This window comes from Bemisia tabaci, chromosome 6 (genome assembly GCF_918797505.1).
Source record: "Bemisia tabaci chromosome 6, PGI_BMITA_v3".
NCBI lineage: Eukaryota > Metazoa > Arthropoda > Insecta > Hemiptera > Aleyrodidae > Bemisia > Bemisia tabaci.
Genome location: NC_092798.1, coordinates 11,783,452 through 11,808,925, shown reverse-complemented (window position 1 = coordinate 11,808,925; position 25,474 = coordinate 11,783,452). Strand labels below are relative to the sequence as shown.

General features: G+C 38.6%; 1 protein-coding gene across 5 annotated transcripts in view; it reads left to right on the top strand.

Annotated features, from left to right (window-relative positions):
• The first annotated feature begins 1,233 nt into the window (after window positions 1–1,233).
• Window positions 1,234–25,474, top strand: part of LOC109038638 (phospholipid-transporting ATPase ABCA3) — a 42,083-nt gene continuing 17,842 nt past the window's right edge. Inside the window, exons 1-14 of one of the 5 annotated variants that reach the window (XM_072302015.1) lie at window positions 1,234–1,791; window positions 13,164–13,551; window positions 14,754–15,002; window positions 15,739–15,833; window positions 16,994–17,152; window positions 17,722–17,953; window positions 18,218–18,382; window positions 19,118–19,299; window positions 20,262–20,511; window positions 21,121–21,275; window positions 22,578–22,733; window positions 23,806–23,877; window positions 24,162–24,300; window positions 25,151–25,406. In XM_072302015.1, coding sequence (XP_072158116.1) covers window positions 13,233–13,551; window positions 14,754–15,002; window positions 15,739–15,833; window positions 16,994–17,152; window positions 17,722–17,953; window positions 18,218–18,382; window positions 19,118–19,299; window positions 20,262–20,511; window positions 21,121–21,275; window positions 22,578–22,733; window positions 23,806–23,877; window positions 24,162–24,300; window positions 25,151–25,406 — 2,429 coding nt within the window. In that variant the 5' untranslated portion in view covers window positions 1,234–1,791; window positions 13,164–13,232. Of the gene's footprint in view, window positions 1,792–5,231; window positions 5,401–13,160; window positions 13,552–14,753; window positions 15,003–15,738; window positions 15,834–16,993; window positions 17,153–17,721; window positions 17,954–18,217; window positions 18,383–19,117; window positions 19,300–20,261; window positions 20,512–21,120; window positions 21,276–22,577; window positions 22,734–23,805; window positions 23,878–24,161; window positions 24,301–25,150; window positions 25,407–25,474 lie in introns of those variants that run through there. The other 4 variants (XM_072302014.1, XM_072302016.1, XM_019053760.2 and 1 more) reach the window with 4 other exon arrangements.

The following is a 25,474-nucleotide window of genomic DNA, read 5'->3' as shown; positions in this document are numbered from 1 at the left end:
GCAATTTTTACTTTGTACGAGTAATAAACCTTGAACCTAAAATTAGCGTAAACTTATGCTGCTTTGCCAAAATTTTTTGAGCCCCTCTCCACGTACGGGATGCCCTACCAGGAAATATCACATTACGCCCCTTTAACCAGCCATGGGTCTACGCCCTCAGATGCGAGCCAGTCCAACCCTGGTCATTTTACTGCATTTATTATTCTCCAACGTAAGGGCGCTTTTGCCACATTTTAATTATATTTTAGTGAAAATTACCTAAGTTTTTACATACGTTACCCATACGTTTCATGATTCAATCCTGTAAAATGTCGAGAAGTTCATTACAAAGGAGTGTCAAGATGTTACTTCCCTCAATGGACCACTAGACAGGGTACGAATTTTAGCATTCTAATACATGTTTCTGAACCAGAATTTCACGGAGAACACGATTCGCGCAAAAAAAGTTACTGAGACCAACTCTTAGCGAAGATATTAACGTTTTTATTTCACATCAGTTACGAGGAGTTTGAACTGCCCGCTCACAAGAAACTCAAAGCTCTACGTGAGTCAAATCGCGCACTACAACGGTTTCAGCAATCTTCTCAATAATGTTCTCAGTAATGTTCATTTCCCACCATGTGTTGTTCAAACTGTAAGCAATTTACTAAAGCTGAGCCAAAATGTCAAGATTGAGGTTGCCAGATTTGTATATCGTAAAGACTGTCATGATAACGTTTAGTGCGCGATGTGAATCACGTAAAGCATTGAGTTTTCATGAGCGGGTGGTTTGAATTCACGCATCAAGAATCATTAAATATCTTCGTAAGGAGTTGATTTCGGTAATTTTCGTTGTGCGTATCGTATTCTACGTGAAATTTTGGTTAGGAAACATGTATCAGAATGCTGAAATTCGTACCTTGTCTAGTGGTCCATTTTTAGTGAAAATAATGTATTGTCAGACTAAATTAGGCAACAAAGTAAATAGCAGTTCGGTGGTGGTCTGATTGAGCCCTCTAATTATAATTAATTTTTGGTAATGGTGCCGATCAAATACATTATAGAGAGCGCACGAGATCAACGTCCAGAAAATAGTGACACTCCTGCTCCGCGCGCACGTGGAGCGCACAGTGAAACATGGAGCGTCAATTCAAATTTTCCCGGCTAATTTTAAACTCACGACCTTGATCCGCGCCAACACCGTTCATCGACCTCACCGGTGCGCCGAATCAAAACAATGTGACGTCACTCACGCAACACACAACAACACACCCGTCTCGAACGTTTGTTTGTGAGTTGTGACTCATCTTGAGCTTTTTTATGGCATTTCGCAAACTTTTTCCGCGATAATCGCCTTTCACTGTGTTGGCATTTTTCTTGTTCGAGTTATTACCAAAGATCAGTCGCCCTTTCAGTTCCTTATCCCTTAGTTTCAGTGCTGTTATTCTCACGGACTGAGATCGTGTCTATCAACCCCTATCAGCTCTCGGACCCATTTTGTAACTGATATTGAGGGTTTTTTTCTTTGTTACGTCGATTAAGACGTTAGTAATTTGCTGAAATCAGAGATAATGTGCTAGCCGCTTTTAATCAGAGCCAATCGTCCCCCCCTTCCTTCAGCTTCCTTTCTCTCCGTGATTCGTGGGTGATAGTGGATTCCAGCCTGTCAGTGTGAAAGTTGTATCCATCTTCCTAGTATGTAACGAGCTGCCCTTTGGTCACATCTTCCATAAATAATGACACTGTTCAGAAACTTGCAGTAGTATGAACCAAATGGCTTGAATATTTTAGCGGAAGTCCAATCAATTGCAGGTTAGTGAATAAATTCTATTTGACTTCGTATAATGAACAACGCATTGTTGTGTTCCTGCTAAGATGCTGTAAGGAAGAATAAAGTCTGTTACGTACTTTGAAGCTTTGGAGTTCCTCTTTTAACGTAATTCCTAGTATATGCACTATTTGTCGGTACTATTGTATCTCATTAGGGAATGCGTTTTAGACTTCACAGATATCTTCTATAAATAAGCATGGCAATAGCTCCTGTAAATATCGGCTGGTTTTTCATTAGATAAGATTCCAAAAGATTGTTATGTTGTAAACTCCATTCTGCGAAGTGTGTAATTGGAAAAAAACATCCGGGGCCATCCGAGCATGGATGAGTGAAGTAGTTACCGCTTGCATGGACCAATCAGAGTAACCTTCGATTGGCGGAAGAATCATGAATAGACGTTTTTAGTGCCACATAACAGAAAAGCACTATATATCGATATTTTTGCATTGGTAGCATTGGAAGAGGTTATGCCAATGTTATTGTTTGGATCCAATTTGGTATAATGGATAATCCCTATGATGATGTTGCCACTAATAGCATCTATAGGGCGTTTGAATCTTGGTGAAGTGCGAAACTATTTTTGGTATTTAGCTTCCATTGCCCCAATCATCAGTCATTGTCATTCATGGACTAGTCTGTTTTCTAAACTAAGATGTCATCTTCTTTTGAAAAGGTTTCTATAAATTTTTACATTAAATCAACCCTTGAGAAGATATTGGCAATAAAGAGACATGCGTCATGCGATCTCCCACAAGAACACGCGTTAAACCCTAGCCGAATTTCATCCACTAGTGTGATGTCATGGAAACGTAGTCGAGGCCGCTCCATTCTTGTAATCAACAATACGACTTAAACCTATGGGTTACCGGGCAGAATTTGAGAATCTGATTACCTCTATTCCACTTTAGTATATCAGTGGCTCCTTTCTGGATAAATATCCTTTATATTTCACAAGTATCCCTCTAATTAAGTTCAGCTCTATTATTATTCTCAGTTGCATTGTTATCCTGAAGTGATCACCAGCACACCACAAGCACCACAAGTACACAACTGCTAAATTATTTGATGCAAGTTCTATGGAAATTTCCTATCTGGCAATAGTCAATCAGAGATATGTGGATGCTGCACATCAATTTCTTAGGTTAATGCCAAATTCTTTGACTGCTTTCGTCAAATTTTTTGTAGCTTTCAACTTTCTCTGAATGGATATCATCATAAACCCGCAGTTCCTGCAAGGAATCCACCAAACAAGCTGTAGTCAGTTAACGCGAACACTGTTTCCTTTGAGAGAAATTTATACTATTTGTCCGCTCTATACCAGCAAAAACTTAAATATCAGAAGAAATTCATAAAATTAAGAAATTCCGCCGTTTCCTGTGTTCTGCAGTGATTTTTTTTAACATTTTACCTTTAAATGGCCGCATTTGATCAGCCCTAAAACAATTACCACTTTTTAAATTTTAATTGTATTAATTAAGCTCGCATCTTTGCAAGACAAGAAATAAAAACAAAGAAAAAACTACAGACTCAACTCTAAAAAACTCGTAATTTATTTAAGCGGATAAGTATATTTTTCAGACTATGATTTCGCTAGTTTAATCGATTAAATATACCTTAAAGGGAAATTTCGAATAAGACTTCCCAAGAAAAACGCATGATATCAGATCAGGTAGATCAGACATGACGTCAAGCACAATATCTACCAATAGGTTCACAAAATCATTTTTGGTTCATTCAACGCTTGTGGAGCGATGTGTGAGTTTATCGAGTAGACAACTAATCACGCTCTGGGGTATGTTTGTTGCCTACGCGGTGAAATTGAAGGCGAACCTCGAGTAGCCGGTATCTAAAGAAAGATTAATGTGTGTTTTTCGATCGAAGAGATAGCTATTCGTGCTCCGTGGCAGGTATGTTGCCTATACGGCGTAATTGAAGGCGAGCCTCGAGTAGACCATATCTGTCAGTTAGTTTACGCATGGTTCATATTGGTCTCTAAAGGACTATATTGGTTATAAGGCGAAAAATGTGTGTTTTTCGAATGGATTCGCGCTCCCCTGTAGGTATGTTGCCTATTCCGCAAAATTGAAGGCGAACTTCAGATAGCCGATACGCTCTTGCTCCGATTCCAGAGTTCAGTAGCTTTTTTGCGTCATTTTTTTTGTTTGGAACTGTCACAAAAGCCGTGACAGGGTGTGTCCGGAAACAGTACTGATTTTGAAAGGGTGGTCCGGAAGTACTGAACAAGCGTGGAAATTCCGCAAGAAGGTCCGGAATTTTGCCTTCTTACCACGTGTGTTTTTATAATGTAGCCTGGAAAGAATGCAGTCCCCTACGCGTTGATTTTTAGAGAAGTACAAGATCGCGATTGTGTAGTCAGTTTATCCTCAAGTTACCAAAGAAATCTTTTGTCTACGTCATTTTAGTCGCAATTCGAGCTAGAATGTCAAATTTTCGAAATTATTTGTATTTCGTCAAATGTTCCCATTATGTGACGAAATTACTGAAAAAGTACTGACTTTTTCCGCTGAGGAGAAAGGTACTGAATTTCTTGGGAATGTGCTGAAAAATTACTGATTTTCAGCCAGCCTATCCGTCTTACTAGACACCCTGCGTTAGAAAATAAATACATATGCAACTTTAAGTCACTTGAAAATGCACCGAACTTACTTTTAATCTGAAATTGTATTCAAGTGTAATTTTACCAGCGTTTTTTGCCCGGGCATTAGTTTTGCACTTGAGCCTCTCCAAGATCAAATTCTACAAACTTAGAGATCTAGCTGATGAAAATCAAGGCCGAGTTAGATGCAGGTGCACTCTCAGCCGCATTTCTGCGTGTTTACTACCAAATTTATGACTCCAGAGCCGTTTATTCGATAAGGGTCGCATTAAAATTAGACGCCACAGTTGCGAGCGAGATGATCAACCGGTTTCGCGAAATACTTGCAGCCCAGTTTCGTGTTGGTACACTGGTGCTTCACCATTAGTTTCGCACCTAAGTTAAGTAGTAGCCTTCTGCATTAGAGATTTTTCATGTGACTGTCTTCAACACGTATCAGTTCACCATTACGTGTTGATGCCCGGCTTACTTCAAGTTAGTTTCGCGCACAAGCCAACCTCTAAGCTTGCCTCTAAGACAGTGGTGCGTAATTTACAATGAGTCGCTCACTTGCTCGTTCAAGTAGATCACCTCGAGTTGATGCACAGATCGGCCCACTTTTAGTTAGATCAAGTGCTAGCTAACTTCTGAGTTTGTGATTTGTCCCGTGAACTGTTCATTCATGTTGAGCATCTTGTGTTGATGCACGGATCGCCTACCCGGTTTCGTGTGTGCGATAACTTCGAAGTCCGTGATTGGTCCCGTAATTAACGTCGCGTGCAAGTTAGACATATTGTGTTGATGCACAGATCAGCTTCGAGTCGGTGGTTTGTGCCGTGATTATCGTTTCGTACAAGTTGAACACATTGTGTTGATGCATGGTCCGCACAGCTTCGTGCGTGTGCCGTGGTCCTCCCTATTTAATGATCTTCCCAAAACTTGTGGTCTAGCGGCTGTTGTCGCGCTGGTTTTGCTGCTGACCACCATGAAACTTGTAAGTATGCTCTCGTTCTTCATGCGTGAGACGGAGAAGTAGTGATTTTTTTTTTATTTTTTTTCAATCCGCAAAATAATGGACAGAGACGGAATGATGAGACGAAAAGTCAGTCAATTCTCGCCTCTGTCCACTATCTCGAGAATTTACCGGGGAAAGAAAATGCAATATTGAGTATCGATTGATATTTGAGGGCTAGGTTTCGTCTTTTATTTCAATGCATAGGCACCAAATCAACTCGAGAGTGCAAACAGTTACTTATTCAAAAACTTACAGGTATCTCTATCAATAGACTTTGCCAGAGTCAAAACATGTGAACTTAATGTCACATTTCGCCTGTTCGACGTTCGCCTTCAATTTTGCCGCATAGGCAAACAACACACAGGGGAGCGCGAAAAGTTATCTATTCGGAAAACACACCTTAAACTCCATAAACTTTGAAAGAACCAATGAAGACCATGCGTAAACTTCTGGACACATATCGACCGCTTAAGATTTGCCTTCAATTTGGCCGCCTAGGCCATGAACACAGGCAGTGGCGTAGGAAGGGGGGGGGCCAGGGGGGGCCTGGCCCCCCCCAAAATTGGAAATAGTATCATCTGGCCCCCCCCCCCCAGAAATTCTGGATGGTGCACTGATTGAAATTTATCACTCTTAATGCACATAGTTTTTACTTAAAATCTCGCGCTCGAACGGTTAGTTTTTTCTTCTCTGTTCATTATTCAGTTGAATTGCTCTAAAAAATCTGGATGCAATCGATTTTTTTCTAATTCATAATTCATATCTTTATTTTTTGGTACATGACAAATGCTCATTCGTTCATAGTTACGTCTTGCTCATTATATTATATTTTACTTTGCATGGGCTTTTCCTAATACACAACAATGATTCTGGCATTCACTAAACATTTATTTCGCAATTTTCACACAAATGAGTGGTTAAAAGTGAGAAAATAAATGGAAAAACCTGTTGAATGCAACAATTTCAAAGTATTTTAACCTTAAAATGCATAAAACTGGGTGAATTTTATGCAGAAATTGAAGGAAGATTAACGCCACAAGTGCCTCGAGATGCGCTCAAATAGAGTTAAAATTTCAAAAATTTTCCGGGGGAGGCCCCCCGGACCCCCCGCTGACCTGGGGGGTATTCCATACCCCCCAGACCCCCCGGTGGTGGGGGGCCAGGCCCCCCCCAGCAAAATGGCCTAGCTACGCCTATGAACACAGGGGAGCGCGAATAGTTATCTACTCGAAGAAACACACGTATATCCCTCGGTATCGTCCATCTAAAGCAGTTCAATTTTGCCACGTAGGCAAAGAATATTATACCTATTCGATGAACCCAAAACTGTATCACTTCATGAGCTTTTATTGAAGCAATAAACGACATGGTATACCTATTGGTAGTTATTAGCATTGATGTCATGCCTTATTTACCTCTTCTCTGGCATCATGCGTATTTCTCGAAGTTCCATTCGGAAGTACATAATATTTTATCACTCGAAGTAGCAAAATTGCGATCTGAAAAGTAGGTATCCGCTTGCGTAAATTACGAATTTTTATGTTGAATTGGTAGTTTTTTTTTTTTTTTTTTTTTTTTTTTATTTTATTTTATTCGTAGCCTTGGAAGGATTCATTCTAGGTAATGAACTAGCTGGCAGAGGTGCAAAAACTTCTGGACCACGCGACCGGGCTGGTCGCGATAGATCGCGGTTGGCCCCGAAAACGGTGTTTTGAAATGGGAAAACTGGCAAAATCGCGATTAATTTTGCAAAACTGAGGTTGAAATAATATTTTTCCCGCAAAATCGCCGTATAAATCCCATGTTTTGCGCAACATCGCGGCAATTTACATTATACGCACAGAGCCATAAAAAAAGAGGATGCCAAGCATCAAGATTTTCCCCATTATATCAGGATTTAAGGAAAAATCGACCGTATAATCAGAATTTGAGAAAAGTCGACCGGCCGAAATTCTGGAGTTCTGCTTTCGCATGAGCTTATGCCGAAATTTTAATTTTTCTCCGCAAAAAATCAGGATTTGGAAAGATTATGAAATCAGGATTTAGCAGTCAAAAATCAGGATTTCCCAAAATGAAAAACAAACTAGACACCCTAAAAAAGTAATTTTTTCGAAATTTTTGGAGGAAAAGGAGTTTTTAAAATGGGATGGTCTAGACCTTTCTGCTCCCCTGCTAGCTGGTTCAATCGTTGGTAGGGAGCTGATAAGACACTCCCTGCGAATCCTCCACGTTGGAACACATTTATTTTCGGTGACAGACATTCCTGGAATACTAGCCGAGCTCATGGCGGGGAGAGACCCAGACCCCCAGCCGGCCCCGCGGAGGCCCCACGTTGGGTCGCAACGAGCACCCGAATCACCACCGCCTCCTCAGTTGGGGCGCCACGGCGGCGCGATCCCCCCAGAAACGCCACGGCGGCCCCCGGTCGATCCGGGTTCCGAGACCCCAGAAATATCCCGATCTGCAAACGTCGGCGACCACCGTCCCCAGGGTCGACCTCGTCCCTGCGTTGCCTCAAGATCCTCTCCCGCATCCGAAATCCCTCGCACTTTCCCAGACTCGTCTCCCGGCGATAACTGCCAGGTTAGTGAGTCGTTCCCTCTCCCAGCCCTTATTCCTTTTCCTCAAATTGATTGTGGGTCCATCTATCTCCTTCACGTAGGGGAAATTTGAAAGCAAGCCTATTGAAATGAATTTTTGGTCGGCCGTCGATTAAATAGAGATAAAATTCTCAGGCAGGGATGCTATTAATTGTTCTCGATCTCGCCGTCCCCCCGTCTAAGGTGGCATGAAACGTATAAGAGAAGTGAAAGATTGGAAATTTCAGTGAAATATTTCATGAAATTTCACGAGGCTGTCAAATATTGCATATTTTTCAGGGGCTAGAGTATGTAACCCGCACTCGGACACACAAAAATAGACGAAAGTCAAAATTTTTACACTTTGCGAAATATGCAAAGGAACCGGCGTTTTTCAATATTTTTCATAAATTTCTGAAATTTCACGAAATATTTCACGTGAAATTTCCAGATTTTATTTTTCATAAAATTATGCCACCCTACACCTAGGGAGTATTCTATAACCTCCAGACCTCCTACCCCCGGTGAGGGAGGAATGACTAAAGATTAAGGGGATAACTCGTATGGATTAAAAGTTTTCAGGGGGATGGGCACCATTGGTGAAAACGAACAACTTTCTGAAGCCCTGCTTTTAAGAAAGTTTTTGAACTTTCCGTCTATAAAATTTAATGAAATTTCGCATCTCCGATCATGGAAGGGTTTAATCACCATCGGGTCGATAGTCGGGAGGTAAAAGCCGACTAGCGGCGGATTCGTCGTGGCGGCCCGGGCCCCGGGGGCCGAGTGGATTGTTGTCAAACGGATCGGATGATGATTCACCCGCGCGTTTACGACTTATTGTCGGCGTTCTCGCACCGTGCACCAGGAGCGAGTAATTGCGTTTTTACTGCGAGCATGACGCAACTCCGCGCTCGAGTTCGTCAAATGGGTGATCGATGATTGATGAGCTCAAGCCGAAGGCTACCCGACGTTGCCCATTTTCGGGAAAGCCTGGAAATCCTGGGGCCGAATTTTGTCGGCTCTTTCACACGGAGTGCAACATCCATCGATGAGTCCGAACCGCACCACCGGCCAATCAGAAGCGCCAAGCCGGACTTAAGTGCAGTCGAGACCCGTCTTAAGTATATTTAAGTACGGTGGAAGGACCGACGAAATTCGACCCCTGGCTCTTACACGTAGCATAGAGGAGTTGTTCGAATGAATGCAGAAAATTTGCGTGAAAATGTGGAAGAGGCAAAACTTTGAGAGTTCAAAAGTCGAAAATCATAGAAAGGAGAAGAAAAGGGCTGTTGCACTTTTGAGAAATTTTTGGAACGCCGATGAGAGAAATGTGATAAGCAGGCGGATGGGTGCGTAAAAATGTGGAATGAGAGACGATTTTTAGGGGTCAAAAGTCGAAAATCACAGACAGAATATCGGTTCGCACGATTTGAAAATGTTCTGGAAAGCCCATGAGAAAAATGTGGAAAGCCAGCGGGCGGGCGTGTAATAGTGTGGAAGGAGGGCCAATTTTCAGGGGTCCAAAGTAAAAATAAAAGAGAAGAAGATGAAGGAAAGGGTTCTCGCACTTTTGAACATTTTTTGGAAAACCCATGAGAGAAATAATGTGATAAGCAGGCGGGTGGGTGCGTGAAAACGTGGAATGAGGGGCGATTTTTAGGGGTTATGAGTCGGAAATCAAAGAAAAGAAGAAAAGAAGGGTTCTTGCACTTTTGAAAACTTTTTAGAACGCCGATGAGAGAAATGTGATAAGCAGTCGGGTGAGCGCGTCAAAATGTGGAAAGTTTTTCAGAACATAGACTTTTTTCTCCCCATCCCTAATATTGCACTTTTTCAATTTTAAAAGACTTGCCGGTTAAAATTTTTCGTGAACCGAATTTTCATGAGAAAATGTGTCGGAATGCGCATTGAGAATCCAGGGGATTTTATATGTATTCAGCATTCCTGAAAAGTCACGGAATCTTGGAATGCAAGAAAAGTTGTCATCCAGATGGGTCGAATGTACCGAAGTGGGTCCGCTCGCATTTGTCGTGGATTTTCTCAGAAATAGTATGATATATGAAAGAAAGTTTCACCACTTGTTTAAAATTGTATTTTTCTTTAGAATGAGCTTTCTTTCCTTAGTTTTTGCATTTTTGAAATGTAGAGACTGCACTCAGTTTGCAGACACTTTTCTCGATTTTTTTTTAAAACAATATTATCCCATGAAAAACGAGTTCAATGTTGCAGGGTGTATGGCATCAGGATTTTCCCGATTCCATCAGGATTTGAGGAACAATCAGTCGTAAAATCAGGATTTGAGAAAACCCGGCCGTCAGATTGATCAGTCGTAAAATCAGGATTTGAGAAAACCCGGCCGTCCGATTGTATTTTTTTATCGAGCTATTTTTGTGAAGTTACATTCCTCTCGCGAAAAATCAGGATTCGGAAAAATTATGAAATTAGGATGTAGCCGTCCAAAATCAGGAAAAATAAGGATTTCATCAGGGTCTCCCATAATGAATAAAAACCAGACACCCTGTGTTGTCTCTTTTGAGCTTTCATTTTTACGCGCATCGCTGCTAAAGACAAAATGACGTCCGAAAATATCCTTCCCCACACTTTCGAACGCAGGCAGACCCTTAGGGTATAACATGATATATGCGTACGGTTCGGTGGCGTTACCTAGAGTCCCTTTATACTGAGAGTCAAGACAATGCGAATCCATTTCTGATTGGTTAACCGGATTTTAGGCCTTCTCAGTGTCACAAACGGGAATAAAGATTACATTTTCACCAATTGCAAAGATTATAATCTGGAATGGACCAGGGAATTACGGGTTCGGCAAGGAACAAACGGAATGAGAGAAGGAACGGAGAAAGGAATTTAAGAATGAGCCGATCAAAGATTACAAAAAACGTTCAATTTGTGTAATCTTTATTCCCGTTTGTGACTCCATGAGGGGTGTTGTCTTGACTCTCAGTATAAAGAGACTCTAGCGTTACCTTTGTGACTTGGTATCAATCAATAACAATAAGTAAAAAAAAAGAAAGAAAAGAGAGATAGAGGAAAAAACGCATCCTACAAAGGTTGTGGCAACACCTGTAGCATGGAAAGGGTTTTAATCGGCGTTTCCTGCCTTGGCGAAACGGAACGCATTCTCTAGCACGCAGCCTGCAGTTGTATTGGCGGGCAGCAATAAAATCGATTTTGTGCTCTGGAGAAATATCGATGGCTTGTCAACGCTTCCCTTGCCGGTTCCGATACTTTAGCAAATCTTTCAGATCGGACTGTACGAGTGCTAAAAGTTCCTGAAAACTATGATTTTCAATGCGATTATTTTTTTGGGGGGAAAGCAAAATTTCAGTTCTACGGTGAAACTACCAGACCACGTATCTCGTTTGCGGTGTTTAAAAATCTCCGCTTCCAGTTTATTTGTTTGAAGGAGAGCGAATCAATATCATACCTTAAAGTTTTCGTAGGGTTTTCTTCGTACAGAGAAGAAAAGTCTCGTAAGTTTTCAAGAATCACCGTTGAGTCGTTTTTCCAAAGTATAACAGGAAGTTAGTAACGTCGCAAACCGAGATACGTGGTCTGGTAGTTTCACCGTTTTGTTGTATCTTATAAAAACTTAAGATGTAACGTTGTAAAATAACTCTAGATGCACCCTTTTCAATTTTCAACCGATTTCGAAGTATGTATCAATGGCTGATTGGAAAAAGTCCTTTTCTGATTATATCAAGATTTTGGAGATGATTTCAATATGGTTATTCCTTAGTGATTGATCTATTGACTGACTTTTCTTTGTTTCTTCATAATCCACCAAATGGCTAAATCAATGGTTCAATCATACAGGGTGATCCAAAAGTCCAGCACTAGACATCAATCTCGTACTCAACTTTTAGCAGATAGAGACCAAGACTTGCAATCTTGCGAGTCTGCTTGAGTCTCTTGAGTGCTGAGTGCTCTTAGGTCAAAAAAACTATGTTTGGGACCCGCATCCCCAATTTTAAGGGAGTCTCCCAGGTTGGGGGCAAGAAAATTAGTGGTAACTAAGGCGGTGCGGGACCTTTGAATCGCCCTGGACATTGATCATGCCCAGAATGCATTGCATCAAGGCTGAAGATCCATCTCAACATTTTCCTTCTTTGATATTGCCCTTTCCTCTCAGTCATAGCCTTAATCAAATTTATAATTAAAAAGGTGGTTAATTAGTGCTGAATCTACACTGTTTTGCGGGGAAAGCATGGCTATAAAGTTCCGGAAACTTTGAAGCTCAAAAACTCGTGGAACTTTTTGGCCTTGCTGTCCGTGCAAAACAGTGTGGACCCAGCACTTATTTGCCACTTGATTACATTCAGTCCGGGCCACATCAAGATCCATCCATATAGGTCAGTCATTGCGCAGATTTCCCCGCTCGGGGTAAGCCCCTTTCCATTGGCTCGTGACGTCAGCATTACTGCCGCGAAAACCAGAAAAGTCGGAAACAATGCTTTTCTTATGGGAGAGAGCAAATTTTTCTTAATGAATCATTTAAATTTCTTACTTTTAAATCCTTTGAAACTTTCTGTGTGTCGAAAAGAACGTTTAGACATTAGCATTCAGGGTTTCGATTTTGCCGAATTTGTGTTCTTTCATTTTTACAGTTTACTCTGCATCAGCCATTTTTACACGCGAATCTATACCACTAGATGGCTTGTTACATCGCTGACTTCAAAAATCATTTAAAAATATAAAAACGCAAATTCAGCCGAATTGAAACCCTTGACGCTAATTTCTAAACGTTCCTTTCGACACTCAGAAAGCTTCAAAGAATTTAAAAGTAAGAAATTTAAATGATTCATTAAGAAAAATTTGTTCTCTCCCATAGGAAAAGCATTGTTTCCGACATATCTGGTTTTCGCGGCAGTAATGCTGACGTCATGCGCAGAAGATTCTCATTTGGGTTTCGGGAATGACTGACCTATATGGATGGATCTTGGGCCACATTTTTAGTGGTGTTTTTCTTTCTTGTTTATAATTACCTACATTAAGAGCCGTTCAACTATTATGTAAGGTACTTTTCCGATTTTTTTCGAATTATGCTGATTAAAAAAATATAGTCCAAGAACTCTTTCTGTAATCAATAAAATTATAAAATATGATACGTCATGATTGTAATGAAATTTTTCGCTTTGTTAGCAGAATACCCTGTTGGATCGGTCAAAGAAGCCGGAGTTGACGAGTGCGAGGGAGCGGAAGCACTCGAGCATCATGACGCTGTGGAAGCAGATCCGGGTGCTCCACTACCGGAACATGTGCATCCGGCGGCACCACTGGCTGGCGGCCCTCTTCGAGATCGCCATCCCGACGCTCATCTTCGGCCTCGTCACCAAAGTCGCCGTCCAGCACAACAAGATCTTCCACTTCGAGAGCAACGAGACCATCTACCCCGTCCAACCCGAAAGCGACATCCTGACCCATGGACTCACACATTTCCCCTTCTTGGACCTCACCTTCGCCCCCAACAACAGCGCAACCAAGAGGATCGTCGATAAAATGGTCGAGGTCATCAAGGACAACCACAAGCACAGTAGGTTACTCTAGCAAGACCCGTTTAGTGAAATAAGCAGAGTTGTCACAGTCAGGGAAAACCTGATCATGTCAGGGTTAGGGTGTCTACAAGTCCGGAAAGTCCGGAAATAGTACTGATTTTCCAAAGGCCGTCCGGAAGTACTGACAAAGTACGGAGATTCTGCAAGGATGTCCGGAATTTTGCCTTCATACCACGCGTGTTTTTCAATAAAGCCTGGAAAGTATGCAATCCCCTGCGCATTTATTCCTAAAGAAGTGCCTGCAAGATCGCAATTGTGTAGTCAGTTAATCCTCAAGTCACCAATGAAATTTTGTGTCTACGTCATCTTAGTCGCAATTCGAGCGAGAATTTCAAATTTTCGAAATTTTTCGAATTTCGTCAAATGGGGGCACTGTGAAAGTACTGAATTTTTCTGTTGAGGAGGTACTGCATTTCTCGGGAATGCACTGAAAAAGCACTGATTTTCGGCCAGCCTGATTTTAGACACCCTGCGGGGAAAATGACAAAAAGGTTCGGGAAAAATTGTCAAGTCACCGTTGTTTGCTTTCCAGAATGAGTTGGACACTTTCAACGCATTCAAACAACGAATGGTGCCCAAAAATATTTCAAATTATGTCTTTTAACCATCTGGCATATCCTCAATTGTCAGGGAATTTTACTATTTGTCAGGAGAATGTCAGGGAAATTCATTTTTTTAAATTCTGTGGCTACACTGAAGAGGTGAATGTGAATGAGGAGTCTCGAAGGAAGAAAAATATGTAACAGTTTAGGACTGTTAGGAGTGTTAGGCCTTTTTCCCAAGGGATGTTTCATGGGATTTCTTCTAAGGAAAAATCTCGCTTGCAAAGTTGGGAAAAATATTGAGTTAGTCAACACTAATGGCAGTGCCAACTAAGAGTCATTGTGGAGTCCCAGGAACGAATTAAAAAGAAGAAAATGAAATTTTGTCTTGTTGAGAAACGGTAAAAAAGCCCAGAAGTTTCATTTCTGAGATTCGAACTCGGGGAATATCCCCTGAAACGTCCCGTGGAAACAAGGCATTAAGGTGATTCGACGTTCAAGGGCGCATTCCTTTCAGCAGCTTGTGGTCGCTCGAAATACAACAAATGAAATAGGTGCTTTTCATTATTATATGTGTGTGTATCAGTAGTAGTTTTAATTTAATAAATACAAATAATAATATTTTATAATTTTTCTAGGTGTGATCGAGATTAAAACTCATGGCGTCGACAGCGAGTCAGCTATTGTGGATCGAATTTTCAAAGTGTATGGAAACAAGAATGATACACCATTATTCATACCTGCCTTTGGGATTTATTTCCGGAATATCAATGCAGATTCCAACGAGATCCCTAAGCACATTGATGTTGTAATTCGGCCAGTCAATGAACTCGTTGATACAAATGTGTTAGTCAGCACGCCTGGAAGCGAGCGTGAAGGCCGAAGCGGTAAGGAACACACTAGTTATAAAGATTTTTTGTTTTCTACTAGCCAAAAAACTAGGCTACTTCAAGGCAGATATGTTATTAAAATTTTATATACATCACGTCATAGCCATGCAGTTTTCTATATTGGCTACATCTGGTGTTATTTTCTGTTAAAGAGAAATTCTCATTACAGAGGGAAAACATTTCATGAAAAGCACAAAATCCATTCCTACAGCCGCACTGTTTGGAGCAACATTGAACATTAGTCACACTAATCAGGAAGACAACTTTGGTTAAGTTTCAGAACTATTTGGTCCCATTATCTGCTTATATTGGAAGTTTTTGTTTTTTCTTGTTTTACGTGGCCCACCCAAGAAGCTGAGTTCAGCCAATCAGTCAACGCTATTTTTCCCTACATCATGATATGATACATACATGATACATCAGAGCCTACCAAAATAATATGTCGCAGACTGGTCCCGTTTTTGGCATCTTCAAAACAGGTTTTTTTGCCATTTAGACTTAAGAAAATCTGAAAAAATCCGTTAAAAGCTTAGCTAACTGTGTATTTTCAGGAAATAAATTTTAATAAAATGGGCACCACTGTATTTTTTAATGAGTCATCAACCTAGAGTCGACTTAAATTGTCTTAGTAAGTCAAGTAATGACCAGACCAAATTGGATATTGGGGGAAAAAAGTAACCCTGATTATGTTTTGTCTAGTCGTTTTATTGTTTTTGACATTTTCGTTTTGCAGCTGCTTATATCTGGGGAGGCTCTTTGGCAATTGATTGGGCCTTACAGGACGCGGTGTTAAAGTTGTCTTCAAACAGCGGCTCTACTTTACCGAAGGTAAGAAGTTTTTCTAAATTTGTATCAAAGTAATGTATGATGTGACATACTGTCAGAAAAATAACTTATTGTTATGCACATGATTCTCTAAAATCATTAATCCCCAGTCGCTGTGTGTGTTCTTTCAGTCCCTGTCTCATTTCATTTATTCTCTGCCTTACCCAAATTTTCTTGCTTCAGTTCTGCTATGTTATCTTTGCTGTAATCAAGAATATTTCATTTTAGGGTGCAACAATCTGTATAAACAGACAAAGAATGAAAAATAGTTCTGTCTTTTTGTAGTATGTGTACCTAAACGTATGATAAAAAATTTGGGACACTTTCTTAAATTACTGAAAATGGTGGAATAGTGGCTCATTTTGCAATTTTGTGATATTTTTTCCAGTGATTTTATGAAGATTTTTTTTTTGCTTGTCGCAAATGTACTTACTTTGATTATTTGTTTTTTTTTTCATTTTTTTATTTTTATTTTTATTTTTTTATTTTTTTTTTTGCGTTCGGAAGATTTTCATCAAAATTTTAACAAATAAAAAAAAAGATTTGTTGTACATCATCATATAACATGCTTAATTTCAAACACTTCCGAATAGAGGGTTAAACATATTCAGGAGTGCAGAAAGTTCTTTGCCTCAACATTTTTTAAGGCTGCCTTCACAGTCCTGTCCACATAAGTCTACTTTCCCTTCAAATTTTTCAAGGAAGCGATCACATTGCTGTCCATATAAGACTGCACACTTCATTATTTTCTCCACATAGGTGAGCAAATTACAGTTCCCCATACAAACTGTAGCACACTAAGTAGTTTCCTTCCAAAAAAATAATACGTTTGATGGTTTCCTACTCCACAAATGGTGCTTTCATATAGAGAAATAATGCTAAAGTTTAAAATAACAAAATTCCGAATGCCTCCTGCCCTCTTATTTTTTCCCCCCTTTTCTAGTGTCCTCACTTTTTTCTCACTATTGACTGATAAACATTTTCTGCACCCCTGCACACATTTCCTATCTTTACTTTCTGTATATGAGCTGGTAAACATTAACATGAACACTCAGCAGATGAGCATTCTTAGACGAGCACTAAAATTGAAGGAACTCGTATGCTTGTTAGTTTATTGTCTGTTCTGTAAGTATCTTAGTTTCATATGTTATTCATTTTTTCAGGTCCTAATTGAAGAATTTCCTCAGCCTGCATCGAGTCGTGACGAGTCTGTTTTTGATCTCATTTTCAAATTTCTACCAGCAGCAACCTTGTTTAGTATGACGCTCATATTTCCATTTTTGTTGAAGAACATTATCTCTGAAAAAGAAACAGGTGCAAAGGTCAGTCATTATTGCAATAGTTGCTTGTACGATCCAAAATTTTTATTTTGAAGTAGCCAATGGGAAAACTCTCAATCACAGATAATTACCTCTTATCTGAAGTCATTTGAACATAGGTGGTGGGATGTCACCGTTTGTTAAGTTCCATTTAATTCTAATTATTTTCCTGATAGGAGGAAAAAGTTTATAGAAGGAGGAATTTTCCTCAGAGAAATACACTGTTCGGTGCAGTTATAATCAAGACCAACCAAGAAGGCAATTGGCGATCCATTTTGAAATTTGTTGATTTCATTTTCAACAAAGTGTAACTTCTTGACATTTTGCCTCCATTTTCAGAGGCATCATGAAAGCCCTGCTGAAATTGAGAAGAAGGTTGTTATGGTTAAGGAAGTGACATGTCATTTAGTGAGTAAAATATCTCAGCAAGTACATCTAAAAAAATCACAACTTAGCTTGAATTTCATCATCTATTCAAGAATATGGCCGACATTGTGCAATGAAGACTTACCAAAGTTATCTGAATCAACGGGTACAAATCCAAATTTTGAAAAAAAATAATTACATTTCAGGAACTGATGAAAATGATGGGTTTGAAGAGTTGGATGACTTGGGTCGGTTGGTTAATGGCAGTTCTCATGACGCAACTCATCACCCTTGCGATAGTCACATTTTTCATGACAGCCCCCGTTTTTGGGCCTCCATTGTTGAAATCATCACCCACACTTCTGTTTGTCTACTTGTTGCTGTATGTTTTGGTCGCCATCTGTTTCTCCTTTGCTCTCTGCCCCATCTTCAAAAGACGTAAGTATCAACATCTACTTTATTTTTGCGGATGAGTGCATTTGAATTTTTATTTTGCAAGATTTTAACCAATGCATTTAGAATTTCTACATGTTTACTTTGGAAGTACACGAAAATATCACCCCAAGAATTATAGAAAATTGAAAAAAATACTTCTATCCTGTATTAGTTATGAAAGAAAAATTTAAACGTATAAAATTGTGACTAGAAATTCCTCTTCCAAGCATTTTTATCCGACGAAGTTAATACATCATTTTGTTCCAGCAACTGTTGGAGTTTGTGTCGCTATGATTCTGTGGTATGCAACTGGATACAAGTTTGAGATACCAAATGATTCACGATTCAAGATCTTGAGGTATGCTTCGTACCTTTTCCCGAACATTGCTCTGAATCGAGGCTGGGCATCCTTCCATTACTTTGAACTGAGAGGTAATTATTATTTGGAATCATTCATGCTCTGTTTCTGTGTTTTAAATGTGCCCTTTTTCTGCTTAAATTGTAGCATCTTAAAATGTCAGTTTACTGCCTATGATCCCTTGATTACTAAAATTGCCGACCTTTATCTTTGCTAGAAGAGAAGATTATTTTAAGTACTAAATGTTAAGAAAAGAAGGGTACTTTGTACACTCCACCAGTCACAGCATTTGTATCTGAAGTTTCACCTATCAAAATTGGTCGAAACTGGAAAACAACAAGTCCACTTTTCAATACTAACTCAGTTTCTTTGATACCTTTAAAAAATACTGTAAAAAATTTTACTCGCTGGTCTGATTGAATTTCTTACCAATGCGTTTTGACTGTACTTTTGGCCGTCGGGAGACGTGACTAAGTTCAATTATTGATCAGACTCTAGCCTAGCTTCATCAATAATTTTTAATTGATCAGTTTCATCTACTAGGTTTACTATTTTTAAGATTTATTTTAAAGTAATGATCGGACATTCAGTCTGCAGGCGAATGAATGTCTCACCCTAAACTCTGGGATAATCTTGTTTCCAGCTTTGGAAAAGTGCATAGCATTCCTGTCTCTACTGTAGATTCCCTTAATATCAAATAATTGAATGCCAACAATTTCCATCAGACAAAAAAAATAAATTGTCTCTTTTTTAGCAGAAATTTACCTGTACAAGCTCTTTTCACCAGCAGCGTTTAACTTTGTTTACAGCTGATGGTGCTCATTGGTCTGATTTCTACACGCGGCCAGTAGATCGAGACACGTCATCTCTTGCAGTCATTTTTGGAAGTTTCACTCTTCAAATTGTCATCTTTAGCATTATCACCTGGTATCTAGATGCCGTCAGGCCAGGACCATATGGAATACCAGAAAGTCTTTTATTCTTCACCAAGGTAAATTCACAAAGCATGAATTGTTTTGAAGCTCTCTAGCCCTTTGGCTCTATGCTTCTCCATTTTAAAATGGAGGCAAAGTTCTCTCTCTCTCTCTCTCTCTTTACACCATCACCTGTCATCACAAAAATTTCTTCTTTACTAAGAAGGAACTGTTTGGTCCCTAAAACGTACCATCTTCATTAAGAGCAGCCTGTTATGAACATATACAGAACATACATAATACACAAACATGTACATACATATACAAAAACATATTTTGAAGTGAACTTTGCTAAAAGAATAGTGTAAAAGAATGCAATTTTCCATTCTATTTTTTCAGTTCATTGGAGCTGTTGCACAATTTTCTTCATTTCATTGTTGGAAAATATGTAAAAATTAGAATATCTACATTATTTAATTAAATTTTAACTGAAAAAACAAAAATCAAAGCCGCTCAAAATCCAGCCCAATGTGAAACAGAAAAATGTCATGCCAACAAATTTTATGACATTTCATGAAGAGCAGTCTTGAAGAATGTACCATTTCACCTGCATTTGTTTCTTTATCCTCCAGTTTCAATTGTTATGAGATGTTATTTATCCCAACTGTATATGCGATTTATCACTGTTTAGAGTTGATATTTTAACTCTATGTGATGGAATGAGCTTCAGGCCAATTAGAAATATTCTATTTAATCCTACAACTGTAGACTTATTTTTCCAGTCGAAGAAGCTGTTTAGAGCACTTTTAAGCTCAAAAATAATTCTTGCTAAAATTTACCCTAGAAACACTTATAATGCGATTTTTGGATCATGCAGCACATTTTTTATGAGCCATAAAACTCAGTAATATTTCTGAAGGTCAGACTTACTCATTCAGAAAATTTCAAAAATGTTACTTACCTTTTTGTACTGGATGCTCACGATTCTCTCTCAGTTCTGTGACTTTTATTGCTTAAAGTCTACTTTTGTTATCTGCAGAAATCATACTGGAGCAACACTGGAGCATCCAAAGAATTCGTTGATGATGAGAGTGATCCCATGCAAAATAGAAATTTTGAGCCTGTCTCAAGAGATCTCAAACCAGGAATCCAAGTTAGGAATCTGAAAAAGTCTTTCAAGAACGTAACTGCTGTGAATAAAGTTTCGGTCAATTTCTACCAAGGAGAAATTACTGCCTTACTTGGTCATAATGGAGCCGGAAAAACTACTACTATGTCAATGCTGACAGGTAAGGAATTTTCATTTATTAGAATGAGTGTGTTGCATTTGTTTACATCGTTAAGACTCAGTCTCAGAATTTTACAATGGAATCATGAGACTATATCTCCCATGTACTTATTTGTCCTACAATTCTTTCTTAAACTTATGAACTGTAAATTTTACCACAGATAGTATCAGATGAACTACACTTGTTCAGTCAGTTTGAACAGGGTGTCTACCGTCAGTTAAAACCGGAAAATTTCAGGAAATTTGATGTCGTGGGGGAAAATTAGGAATATATAAAAAACTGTCTTGGATTTGGAAATTTGGAGTGCGTCAAGCATTTTTCAACTACACGCAGTCTAGTATAAACAAAACTGAAACATCTGGAATGATGCATTAAATATGTTGCCTTGTAAAATCAAACAAGGGCCTATTTGTTCAAGCTAAAAATCAGGAAATTTTATTTAACATTTTAGAAGAATATCAGTAAAATCCCAAATGAAATTTTAGAAGACACTTTGATGAAAGTTGACTACTAATCCAAAAATATTGTTGTCCATCCTTCCTCTTCTTGCAACATTGAGTTTGAAATGTTTTCCATTAACCTTATACTCCTTTTTCTTTTCGTAAACAGGTATGATTCCAGCAGACTCGGGCAAAGTAATCGTTGATGACTACAACATCTTTGACAACATTTCACAGTTCCGCGAGAACCTCGGTCTATGTCCTCAGCACAATCTTCTTTTCAACTACCTAAATGTGCTGGAACATCTTATCTTCTTCGGATTGGTAATCTTTTTTCTCATCTTATTTGTGACTCTCATTAAATCAATCTTAAATTATGTCTCCGAATTGCATTCTGATTCTCCTCCGCTCAAACAACAGTTGCATCTGAGTTTCTGCATAATACTTTATCAAAAATGAAATAGATTGTCAGATCTGTAGATCCCGCCTTCTTGTGTCGAGAAACTCCCAGTAACAATATTTTAGCCTATTTTGTTAGTAATCAACCAATATGTATTGTCATCTTAAAAAATGATGATCGTTTAAAATGAAAAATAGCAAATATTGGACGTCCACCATTTTCAGGGATAACGCTTTTTTAGAATCTGTAAACCTTCAAGAGTGTTGGTACCAGGTTTCAGACCTCTGGCATAATTTTTCAATGAGATATAAATCAAAAACAGTACTTTATCCAAAAACAGCGGATGTAAGAACTCATTGAAATAATAAATATTGAGCTAAATAATTCCCTGAAGCTCATTAATCTCCGTTAAAATCAAGTCTATGAGCACATTACAATATGTAGTAATAGAAGTTAAGAAGACCTGTTGTATGCAGGTCTTTGGTATTTGGCACCCTTTTTAATTTTTTCCCTATTTTAAATAACCGATAACTTATGTAGTTCGTCCCTCATTGTTTTTTTTCCTTGGAAGCTACCCAATGTTTATTTTTTTCGAAAACGATAAAAAAACTCAACATGAATCATAATTTGATCAATATCAACGCTGTACTTTCCTTACATTAGCTAGGTAGTTCATTTAATGTCTAGCAAAACAGCGTGTGTGGTCTTTTTTTAAAAGCACTGTATCTTGTTGACATTTGCTTAAATTCTGAATTTCTAAGGCTCATTTTTAGAGGAAGATTCGTTTTATAATAAATTCCTTGACAGAACCCTATTTGCTGAACAGACATCGAAAAGCACAGCTTCGAAAACTTTGAACATGAGTTTCTCAAAACTTTAAAACACAACATCCGCTGTTTTTACGCATGAGGCTTCGATTATTGCACTTCTTTCTTAAACTTTATAAATCTGACATTTTTATTCTATTAATTCTCCTTAATTTTACACATTGTCCATAGCAGATTCTTTTTTATCTAATTTAAATCGTTCATCAATTGGACTTAGCTCATTCAAAGACGCACCTATCTGCATAGGGAAATTAATATCAAATATGTTGTTTCTGAAATTAGCTGGAAAGTGCAGTTCCAAATTGCAAAATGTAGTTCAATTAAAGTCTCATCTGTTGTCTTTTCATTTTTAATGCCACTAACTAATTTCATTTATTTCTATTTCATTTTTTTTTTTAGCTGAAAGGGTTATCAAAAAAACAAGCTTACACAGAAGCGTTAAATCTGATGGAACTGCAGAATATCAGTAGCAAAAAATCAGCAATGATTGGTCAGCTTTCCGGTGGAATGAAAAGGAAGCTTTCCTTGGCAATTGCTTTGATTGGCAGCCCCAAAGTAAGTCTTAAAGAATTCTACAAGAACATTCCCAACCTTAAAATCTCATTTACAATTGAATCAACGCATGCGAAAACGTCCGTTGTCCAATACAGGGTTTCATAATTGCGGTGGGTTTCTTTTGCCCCACGACACCGATGAATAGGATCAATCTCTTTTGTAAAAGTTTAATTACACTTAGGGGATTATCTATAATATTGTTCTACATTTCTAACGTTTTAAACCATCTTGTGTTGTTAAGTTACAACGAAATTGTCCACTCAAATTCTGAAACACTGTCCTAGACATCGGACGTTTTCGCATACGTCGATTCAATTGAGGAAGAAAAGAAATCAGTTGTCATGAAGCAATAATTAAGTGTCCGCAATAGGTCTTTCTCAGAAATACGCATCTATTTTCTGAGTTAAATTCAGTCCAATGAGTTTGGGGTCCAGTATTTAACGCTGAGGCCTTGCTGCAAATTGTAAAAAATGACATGTGCATACTGGCTGTTTTTTAAGGTCAGCATTAAGCTCAAGCTTAACGTGTTTTTCAAATTGTCCTGAAATACTGTAATTTCTGTCACAAAGATTTAATCTCAGTTTATAAGCTCAGCGAGAAAGCTGAATAAGTCAAGAGCATGACAGTTTTGTCTCCCTCGAGGAATCTGCATACCGTTCCAATGATCTGCTTGGTGGCAGCAGCTTTGTGGCAAGGCAATGCCTTTTTGTGAGGTAAAATCACCTGGTGTGCCGTATTTACATGCCTAAGAATTGCGTTTTATATGTGTGACAACACTGCGTTTGGTTTGAAACAGCACTGTGACACAAGTTGATCTACAAGTATGTCCCAAGTTTCTGCAAGAAGTAGCATTTTTTTTGTTAATGGCCAAAAAAATTCTTGTGAAATTGAAGCCATATTTGCCTCAAAGTTGTTATTTCAACAAAAAAATAAGTTTACTCAGAGCGATAAAATTTATCATTGTATCAAAAAAGTCGTCAAATCTAAGGTTGTCTATTGAGGTGATACTATATAAGTTTCTAGTTTTGTAACCATTCCAGATTTTCATTCGTCTTTCCTCCTCTTTTTATAGATATTGATGTTGGATGAACCGACCTCTGGAATGGACCCTGAATCTAGAAGAGAAATGTGGAACCTTCTTTTGGTAAGACAACTTCATTCATTAACTTCAAAGATGGAAATATTGTCTAAAAGGAAAACAAATTTTTTATTTTTTCTCCTTGGAAAATAATTGTCTCCCTATAAAATGTACCTTCTTGAACCAAGGTCCTTATTTTCATGAAAACACATTCAGTGTTTATTATGAAGCATTCTTAATATTTCTATAAATAATTTTGCTTTGTCAGGCATGTTCATTTCTGTTATATGTACTTCAAAAGAATTTTCAAGCACCATTGTGTTGCTTACCTGGTTTCCTATTTTTCATAGAACATGCGTGGAGAACGGACAATCATTCTCACAACACACTTCATGGAAGAAGCCGACGTTTTGGGAGATCGGATTGCTATTATGGACCATGGAGAAATCATGTGCTTTGGAACCTCAATTATGTTAAAAAAATTGTATGGTATGTCTTTGCAATTGGAATGATGTTAATGTAACTTCACATAGTTTTGTCTTTTGGCAATGTAGAATCCACTCTTCTTTCTGCTTCATTGAGTGTTCTTGAAGAGTGTCCCATTACAATCGCCACCAATCTTTTGGTTTCCAAAAAATTGTGTCGGATTCAAAGGATTTGTGAGCAAACCTGCCCTGAAATTTCGCATACTTGATGTCAAGCAGGTCCAGAGAAAGCAGGTATCTTTATGTTAGGTCCACGAGTTGAAAAAGGCAAAAAATTTGACCTTAAAGATTTGGAAGTAATAGTTAAAAACATTCATTTGAGTGGCGTTGCTGAACAGATTGTCGTTAGAAGACAGGACGTGTGAAGTACTTGTCAGCAAAATTTGAGAAAGTCATGTAACAATAATACTATTCTTCTTCTTTGTGCCAAAATTTAAGAAATGTATAGACAATCTTAATATTTTTTCATTTGAAGACAATTCAGCTCTCACAAAATCTAGGTTTTTTTATTTTACTCTACTCTTGGCAGATGGAAAACACATTCATCGAATTGTTAATGGCCGTTCAATACTAACTGGTATTTCAACTAACTTAGATTAGTAAGGACAACTAAATTGTCAGGAAAAGGTCAGAAATGTTTTTTCTGAAATGGTATAGACACCCTACTTTTGCAAGCCTGCTAAAAATTAATGCGTGATTCACCAAGGTGCGAATCTTGTACTTCTTGGTTGAGTTTGGCCGAAGGTCAAGTGATAGTAAACAATGTAATTATTTGGAACAATGATACTAAATGAAATTTTCAATTTGTCTCTTCAATGCGTATTTTACACTTGTAACTGGAATATCCATTTCAGGTGCTGGATATTACTTGAATGTACTGAAGCAAAAGAACTTCACCCAGAATCGTGACTTGATCACATCCGCCATCCAAGAATTCATTCCAGAAGCTGAGCTGAGAAGTGATGAAGGGCCCAAGCTGACCTACATCTTGCCGACTGAGTCTGTGGACGGATTTCCCTCCATGTTCACCAAACTCGAATCGTTGAAGAACGAGCTGGGGATCGCTAGTCTTGGTGTGTCTTGCACAACCATGGAAGAAGTCTTCTTGAAGTACGTTTCTATTTTTTAAGTTGTTCTCAGGATTGCCAGCGGTTTGGAGAACCAGGAAGGTCAGGGAA